Source organism: Oryza sativa, chromosome 3, assembly GCF_034140825.1.
Source record: "Oryza sativa Japonica Group chromosome 3, ASM3414082v1".
NCBI lineage: Eukaryota > Viridiplantae > Streptophyta > Magnoliopsida > Poales > Poaceae > Oryza > Oryza sativa.
The window spans coordinates 26894267-26903150 of NC_089037.1; the positions used below are offsets into that span (position 1 = coordinate 26894267).

An 8884-nucleotide genomic window follows, 5' to 3' on the forward strand; every position below is an offset into this window, starting at 1 on the left:
TTGATTTATGCAATCATAGCTTTTACGCGTATCCCAACACTGCGAGCCGTCGTGCCGCCTCCTAATAGTGACAGAGGGGATAAGAAAGAAGATGTTTCACTTACACCTGGATTTCACGTGGGTTTTTTTTCTTCCTATGCCACATCAGCGTCATGTTATTCAAACCACCTTAAATACTGCCATACGACTACATTTGTACCGGTTTTGAAAATTGAAGGATGGTTATATCCAGTTTTACGATTTAGGGATTTTATTCAAGCTCGGTGATAAATTGAGGAACATCATGTGAACTTATTCCTACTTAAAAAAAGGAAAGCCGGGCTAAAAAGCTAGGGCCGAAAATGGAAGCTAGGCTTGATCGCTCGCACACCCTCACGCGTGACTATTCACTGATTAGTGATTTCGGAGTCTTCTGAGTGGAGAAGTGCTTCGTAAACGCCCAACCAGATGGTCCGTAATGTGAAATCATTGTCATGATTAATATTTGTGATGAACAATTGGCTATGCAAATGATTTAATCAGTGAATTGGTTTGGAAAGATGTGTGGATGTTGGTGTGAGTGCGTGTGACTAATGTGGGTCAGGTTGTGATATCTGTGCCCAGGAATGGTTGTTTTGTCTGATTGTGTGCAGGTGACTTGAGGTCAACCTTGGTCAATGGTGAGGATCGGGACTATGTTCAGAGAGGAACATAGGTCCAGTGCGGTCGGGATACCATGTGAGAAGGTGACTAGAGTCAGGATTCTTGGAGGTCAACTTCGGTCAACGGTGGGGACCGGGACTAAACTCAGGGAGGAGTTGAGGTCCAGACGGTCAAGGATACCGGGTGACAAAGTTGAATACGAGATGGCACACAGTGGATGGACACCGTGTGGGAGATATCTTCGCAACGGGCTTCACGAGGTGTGCGTGCAAGCGTCAGTGTTCGCGAAGGAGATCGGAAGAAATTGGAGAGGAGTATATATGGTGCTACAGTGATTCGGGTTACAGTAGCATGCATATATGTATGTTTACTGGTGTGCAGTAGGCATGTGATCGATACATGCATGATGTTGCATGCATGTGTGTTGGCGTCGGTATGGTTGGCTTGCTGCTGCCAGGTAGGTCAGGAGCAGCAGCAGGACGTGCAGGCCGGCAAGAGCAGGCGGCTCGGCTCGGCCAGGAAGTTGGTCCACAGGAGCGAGACCGAGTTTGATTTGGTGAATTTGCTGTGTCCGGTTGTGGGGCTGCAGGTTTAGGAGATTGTAATCTGGATAGAGTCCTAGTGTGTTTAGGAGTGGTACTCCTATTTTGAGTAGAGGGTTTTTTGTGATATAAATAGAGAGGGAGCGTGAGGCTTTCCGGTATCGCTTTTGAGAGCAATTGAGTTGATAGTTTAGTTAGGGTTTCGAGTTTAGTCGAGATTTTTGTAAGGAGTGCTGTTGTTGCACTTTGTAAACACAGAGAGAAGCAATAAAGTTGTCATCTACTTTGAGAGTTCTTCAATTCGTGTTTCTTCGGGTTCCGGCGGCATGTGAGCAATCCGACCGGCGGCGACAGGACTACGTCGAGATTTCCATCGATTTGAGGGTAACTTTTATTTCCGCTAAAAGTTTTTGGGTTTTTGGTTTTCCCTACCATTCACCCCTTCTCTGGTAGGCTTGGTTTCTTGTGTTCAATCCTAAACGTAATATATGGGTTACAACGTATTCGATTCGGACATATATTTTTCTGGTCCGTAATTTGTTTCGTTTTACCAAATGGACCGTATAATCTGATTAGGGAGGGGTTAGTTGCGTCCTAGCTAGCCAGTTCCAAGCCCATACGGCCAACATGCATAGCTGTAAGGAATAAGTGACCCTCAAAGCTTATCGAAATCTAATCCGTGACCCTAAACCATAAAATCGGATATCTTGACTCTCAAACTCTTAAAACCGGTGCAATTTGACTTCCTTGACGGTTTTGGAGAGCGGTTTTGCTGACGTGGCGCTTAAGTGGTGGTATTGACCTGGTCTCCTTTACACGTGTCGTTGATATGGCGTTTAGGTGGTATTTAGAATTAAAAATATATATAGGACCCATTTATCATTGACACAGAAAAGAAATTATGGGACCAGGTATCCCTTCTCTCTCCCCTCCCTCCAATTACTTCTCCCTCCTCTTTCTCTCTCCCGCGGCGGGCAGCGAGGGCCAGAGCGGCGGCGGGCGGCCGCCCGTCCATCGGCTCCGTCTTCACCACCGCCGCGTGTTCGTCTTCGCCGCCGGCGCCGCCTTCGTGCCGCGTTCGCTTCCGGCCGATGGAGACGCCGAAGAGCTTCTCGCGCTCATCATTTCCTCTTCGTTGTTTGATACGGGCGGCACCGCCGGGGCAGGAAGGCATGAGGTCGAGGACGGCAGGGAGCGAGAGCGGCGTGGCCGCCTCGGCGGATTCGCCGAAGCAGTTGTTGTTCCCGGCGGTGGAGGAGGAGTTGGCGGCGTTGAGCTTCTGCGTGGAGGTGTACTTGGACATGAGGAGGAGGATGTTGTTGCCATCATCTGGCTGTGCTCCCGCGCGAGCTGCGCGTTCTCTCGCCGCAGCCGCTCGTTCTCATCCCCCGCTGGACGCGACGCCGCCGGAGCCGGAGCCGGAGCCGGATGGCGTCTGCGACAGCATGAGCAGGGGCTCGGGGGACGAGCTGGACGATATGATCTGCTCCTCACCGGACAGAACCTGGGAACCATCCCGCGTCGTCACTGGCAACGCCATCGGGATCGTGGCCGCGACCGTGACCGCCCCCGTCGTCGTCGTTGCTGGCGTCGGTGGCGTCACCTTCCATCGGTGTATCTCGCAGAGCAGCCGCCGTTCCCCTCGCCGGAAGCGTCGTTGGCGAACTCCCACCTGTCCGGGACAATATTCCCAAATCCCTGTATAATCCAATCCATTCCGGCGAGGCCGAGACAAAAATTAGTGGAGGTGTTCGAAATCGAACGGGACAAAGAGAAAACAAAAACACGGCGGCGAGGCGTACGTAGGTGTTGAGCTGGCGGACGAAGCTGGAGAAGTTATTGCGCTTGAAGTACTTGGGGGAGGAGGTCGCGGGCGAACTCGGCGGGGCGCCAGACGACGAAGGTGGAGCCGTCGTCGTTCCATGAGATGATGTCGTCGCCGGAGAAGACCCCGGCGTTCGACGACACCAGCTCCTCACCGCCGCCTTCAGAAGAGGAGGAGAGCAGAACAACTCCTCGCAAAGGGGACCCGGCCCGCGCCCGCCCTCCCGCCACCGTCGCCAGCCCCCGTCCCACGCTCGCGGCTCACCGAAGGGAATAGAAAGAGAGGGGGAGGATGATTTTTGTGGGCCCCACCTGTCAGCGGGTCCCACCCATATTTTTGGTGAATAACAAATGGGTCCCACATATATTTTTTATTTCCAATGCCACGTGGTAAGAAGATCGAGTCAATACTGCTATGTAGGCGTCACGTTAGCGAAACCGACATCCAAAACCGCCGAGGGAGTCAAATTGCACCGATTTTAAGAGTTGGGGGGTCGAGATATCCGGTTTTGTGGTTTAGGGTCATAGATTAGATTTCGATCACTTTTGAGGGTCACTAAGTGAACTTATTCCTAGCTGTAATGACTAATGAATAAGTCTATTTTTCTTCCCTTATCTCTTGCCCTTATCGAATCACATCCCTTAACCACAAAATTAGGTATAACATCTTCCTCAACCTTCAAAAACTGGTGTAAATCTACTCCTAAGGCAGTATTGAACCTGGTTTTAGCCTACGTGGCGTATGGATTAGGATTTTATCCTACTTGGCATCTGTATGGCGCTCACGGTAAAAAAAGAGGTGGGATCCATGTGGGCCCACCTATCTTCCATCTTCTTCCCCCAGCCGCCGCCTTCTCCATCTCTCCCTCTCTTCCTCGTGCTCTCCACATCTCTAGGCCAGCAGCCGCGTGGGAGAGGAGCTGTGGCTGCAGCGGTGGCTCCTCTTTACAGAGTAGCGCGAGCGGCGATGCCTCGTTGTGCGGTGGTAGACGCATCTGGAGTCACTCCCGGCCACTCCTACCCTCGCTCCCCTGCAAGCTTGCCGAGGTCTGTCTCCCCGCGACTCGAGCTCGAGATCCTTAGCTAACGTTTTCGGCCGTCACTCCTACCTTCACCCCAGCTCGCTCACCAAGGTCTCCCGACATCTGCCTCCCTGCAACTCGAGCTCAAGATCCATAGCTCACATCTGTGGCTAACGCTCGGGAAAGAGGAGAAGTTGCAGCTGAAGAGATCGTGGAGGGCGACGCGTTCAGTGGTGGCCGGGGTTTGAGGAGGTGGATGGTGGGGTCGGGTAGGAGACGGCGAGCTGGAAGGTGGCGTTGGGGGACCTGCGGCGGTGGAAGGCATCTGCGGAGTGTGCTTCGGTGTCAGTGGACGAGCTGGAGCGGCGGTCCAGTGTCGTGGTGAGGCAAGTGTAGGAGGAGCTCGTCAGGTGGCTTCGCGTAGGAGGAGGAGTTTGTCGGCCGACCGCGATGCGTGCAGTGCGGAGATCAGCAGTTGATGGCAACAGCGTGGTGAGGCGCCACTCCTCACTCCTCCATGGTGGCAGCTATGTTGGGTGCCGCACATGCCTGACATCGCAGGTCATGGACAGCCAGTGGCGGCGCACGACATAGACAACCGGCGGTGGCGCAGAAAGTTATCATCACCGCCGGCGGTATTTGTGCAATTGGCCTTGGGGGAAAGATGGTTGTGGCCATCGTCGTCATAGCATTGTGTGTCTCACCGTCGGCCCGTTCGAGATTGAGAGGGGAGGGATGATAAGTGGGCACTACCTTTTTCACTTACATGTGGGACTCACTTTTATTTTTAATTCCTTTGATGACCGGGCTGCCACATCAGCGTACTTGGACCAAGTCAACGTGCTACGTCAGCAATGCCACTTCCCAAAACCACCAAAGGAGTTGATTTGCACCGGTTTTAGAAATTGGGGGAGGTGTTATACGTGGTTTTGTCATTGAGAGATGCGATTCAATCGAGGACAAGAGATAAGGAACACATAATAGACTTATCCCTAGCTATAAAGAAAGGTCATGAGCTCGCACGCGCTGGCACCGGTGATAACATATCCTTCTTTTGGGCGTAATGTTTTTCCTTTTACCACTGTCTGTTTCTTTTTTTCTTTTTGAGAATTATACAACGCTCACAGCACACGCACACTCACCCCTATGAATGCATGTAAACAAACCCTACCCCCTATGAGCATCTTCAAAGAATGGGCCGGCAAATCTTGCAGATTGACGAAGTCATCATAGACACCTCACTGTCGACGGGTACGTCACCTACCACTGAAAGCAAAATAACGCTAAATTCTGCAAAAGGGTTTGAACGAGAATGGTTAGACGTTTATATATCCGCGATGCTATAACCGCCTGAAGAACCAGTAAGCCATAATTAATTCTTCAGTGTTACTCATTCATTTGATATTTCTGTACCAACCCGTAATCGAGGTGGAAAAGACGTATAGTTTACTAGTCGCGGTGTGCGCGCGCACCAGCTGCTATGTCAGCCAATTTTTGTTCATCTCGTTTCGCTTATATACTTATAAGCTAAATTTTATTTTTTAAAATTGATTTTAGTTTTCTATAGTTTATTTTATAATATTTACTTTTGAATCGCTAAATACATATCTAGATTTACCCATAAATTATTTTTAGTTGATATTAAACCATTCGAATATGTACTATCGAAAAAAAAACCATTCGAATATGTATGTGCATAAGCCAAAAGATGGATCTCCGTTTGTATTGTCTGGCCTAGCTGCTGTGTTGGCCCCGCGCGCGCCACATCGCTATCTGCCTTTGATTTCCATAGGCATGGAGCTATGTAAACCGTATCCCATGCTCCGGTGCGATACCAACTGTTGCCAAACCCTCTAAAGCTCTACTTTGTCCAGACCGATCAGTTCTCCGTTTCCCTTTGGTGCTTTCCAAGCACATGCCAATGTAACCAATGACCCAATGACCAGTGATGACAGATCATAAGTGACAAGATTTATCCATTTATTTTCATTATCCCAAACAAGTGATTCACTCAGTGCGAGGTTTTATTTACCACCATATACAAGTACAGGAACTAAGATAGTTATTACTGTCCCTGTACGAGACCAAGCTCATCATGGGCAGAAGACGATCTGGTAGTCGGTGCCGGCGGGGCAGGTGAAGGTGGTGCCTTGGCCGTCCCGGGCGTAGGTGACCGTCTCCGGGCACAGCTTCTTGAAGAACTCCGTGTCCTTGGTCGGCCCGCACGTGCTGTTCCCCCTGCACGGGTTGCTGCACCCGGCCTTGGCGCGCAGCTCGCCGGGGCACTGCAGCGTGATCTCCGCCGCGCACCGAGGCCCGCCGCGGGGGCACCGCCGCCCGCCCGCCGCCGCCGGCACGATGGCCATTGGCGCGTTGAACCCATCCACGAGCGAGATGTCGAAGTAGTCGTCCTTGCTCGCCTGGCCCAGCGAGAACTCGGCCACCGTGACGGGCGGCGCGCCGACGGCCGCGCACCGCAGCGTGCCGCCGCAGTCGCCCGTCTGGCACTGCCCTAGGCTGCCGCCGGAGATGAAGCCGCAGCCCGTGCGCCCCCACACGCGCGCGCCCTTGGTGCCCGCCGGCACGTACACGGCCCAGCTCTGCCCCGGGTCGAGCTGATTGCCGTCGCCCGACGGCAGCGCCGCCGGCCACACGGTGTACCCGCACTTGTTGACGATGGTGAACGTCACCGCATCGGCGGCGGCGGCGAGCACCACGACGAGGAGGAGGAGGTGGACAGAAGAGTTGGCGAGGGACGCCATTATTGGTGACGTGTTAGTGTTTCTGTTGCTCAAATTGAGCTGAGCAAGAATGCAAGCTAGGGGTGTGGATTTTTATAGCGGTCCGGCTAATGGATAATGTGGAATAATGGAATTCAACTTTTGCAGCTTTGCGTGTGCGAATTTCGTTACGAAATCCCAAGAGAGTTTGGTGGGGAAACCAGCTGATGGTTTGATAGGAGTCCAGCTGGTTGTATTAATTTGGCAGAATCGTCTAGAAATGGATGTGAATGATTTGGTCAAATATCGTGCCAAGATTTTGCGTGATAATATAAAGTTGTACTATCTTAATTTATATCTGAATTGTCAATTGATCTTGACTTGGATGATACAAAATCCAAAAATATGGTAGGGACAAATTTTACTCTATATATTATCCATCGCTATTATCCTGAAGATATAAAATACAGAGCTCTGCCAAGAACAAAGACCGTTCAACCCAGGATAAGAAAGGAGCTAGGTCGATGAATCGTCGATCACATTCTGGGTTCAAAAATCCTCGATCACAGTTCACAAGCACGGTTCATAAGGTTTGGAACGAATAGAGAACGTGTCATCCACGCATACAAAAAACGTTGTTCAGTTCTCACTTGTACATCGTAGTGATGCTAAAGTGCTAAACTACCCGTCAAACCCCCCTGGAAAAAATAATAGAATTTGAACGGATTCGTTCATGCCTGTGTAATTAACCAAACTACAAGTGAAAAACCACTTCAGTTTTGAATGGTTTACTTTATTACAGAGTAACTTTTCTCTTCATGATTCTGATACAAACTCGCATAAAAAGTATGCATGCTTGTTTATTGTGTATACATCTAACCAAGATCACATCGATCAGATGCCAGCTAACAAGTCATCGTCCCTCATGGGCAGAAGACGACCTGGTAGTTGGTGCCGGCCGGGCAAGTGAAGGTGCTCGTCTGGTCGTCCTTGGGGTAGCTGTAGGCGTCCGGGCAGAGCCCCTTGAAGAACTGCGAGTAGTTGGTCGGGCCGCAGTTGTTCGCCGCCGAGCCGGTGCAGCAGTACTGGTCCTGCTTGAACACCGTGCACGCGTTGTTGCACCCGCCGGGCGCCCTCAGCTCGCTCGGGCACTGCCCCGCCACGTCCGCCTCGCACCGCGGCCCGCCCTTGGCGCACCCGGCGCCGTCGCCGGCGGGGAGGAAGTCCATGGGCACGTTGAATCCGTCGATGAGGGAGATGTCGAAGAAGTCGAGGTTGCTGAACTGGTTCAGCGCGAACTCCGCCAGCGTGTTGGGCGGCTGCCCGTACGCCGCGCACCGCAGCACGCCGCCGCAGTCGCCCGTCTGGCACCGCCCGTTGCCGCTGCCGTCGAAGCTGCAGCCCGTGCGCGCCCACACGCGCCCGCCCGTCGTGCCGGCCGGCACGTCGATCACCCACTGCTGCCCCGGGTCCAGCTGCTGCCCGCCGCCGGACGGCACGGCTGCCGCCCACACGGTGATCTGGCACTTGTTGGTGATGGTGAACGTGGCGGCGTTCGCGGCGGCGGCGAGGAGGAGAAGAGGGAGGAGGCGGAGGATGGCGGGAGCTGCCATTGTGTTAGCCTGTAGTGGAGTGCGTGGTTGTGGTGACTGATCGATCGATGCAGATATTTATAGTCTGGATAACGTGGAATTCCGGTGCTTCCATGCGCAAATTTCTCACAGAAATTCCACAAGTTTGGCGCGGAAACTAGGGATGTTCTGGCGGTCGGTCTCGGCTTAATGGTCTGATTACTGAGAAAATAGAAACGTACAAATGGCACATATAATGGGGCCGACGGGTTTATGCCCTCTATAAAACGGGGGAAACTTTTACGGAATTGCTAGAAAACTTATGTAAGTTTTTTTAGTCCAAAAACTTTCAAATTTGTGATTATTGGATCACCTTAAGATTTGTGCATGAAAAAAAATTGCTAGAAAAAACTTTTACACATGTCACACGTAAAGATTCCAGTGCTAACCAACCAAACCATAATTGAATATAAGTTTTATATAAGTTATATCATAGGTACAGTATAGTTACAATTAGAAGCATCTATTATATACTAAAAGTCCATTAAACTTTCTATAAACGC

The 8884-nt window shown here is 51.6% G+C and overlaps 2 protein-coding genes and 1 pseudogene across 2 annotated transcripts; all 3 read right to left on the reverse strand.

Moving 5' to 3' along the window:
* Positions 1-1991: 1991 nt before the first annotated feature.
* LOC107280327 (heat stress transcription factor B-2b-like) lies at positions 1992-4003 on the reverse strand (annotated as a pseudogene).
* Positions 4004-5989: 1986 nt separating this feature from the next.
* On the reverse strand, positions 5990-6837 carry LOC4333648 (protein P21). The gene has a single exon (XM_015777425.3). The coding sequence runs from the start codon at positions 6790-6792 to the stop codon at positions 6124-6126; it is 669 nt and encodes a 222-aa protein (XP_015632911.1). The 5' UTR covers positions 6793-6837; the 3' UTR covers positions 5990-6123.
* A 674-nt stretch (positions 6838-7511) lies between these two features.
* LOC4333649 (alpha-amylase/trypsin inhibitor) lies at positions 7512-8392 on the reverse strand. Its single transcript, XM_015777424.3, has one exon. It carries the CDS (start codon positions 8361-8363, stop codon positions 7674-7676), a length of 690 nt encoding a protein of 229 aa, XP_015632910.1. The 5' UTR covers positions 8364-8392; the 3' UTR covers positions 7512-7673.
* Between the last annotated feature and the right edge of the window lie 492 nt (positions 8393-8884).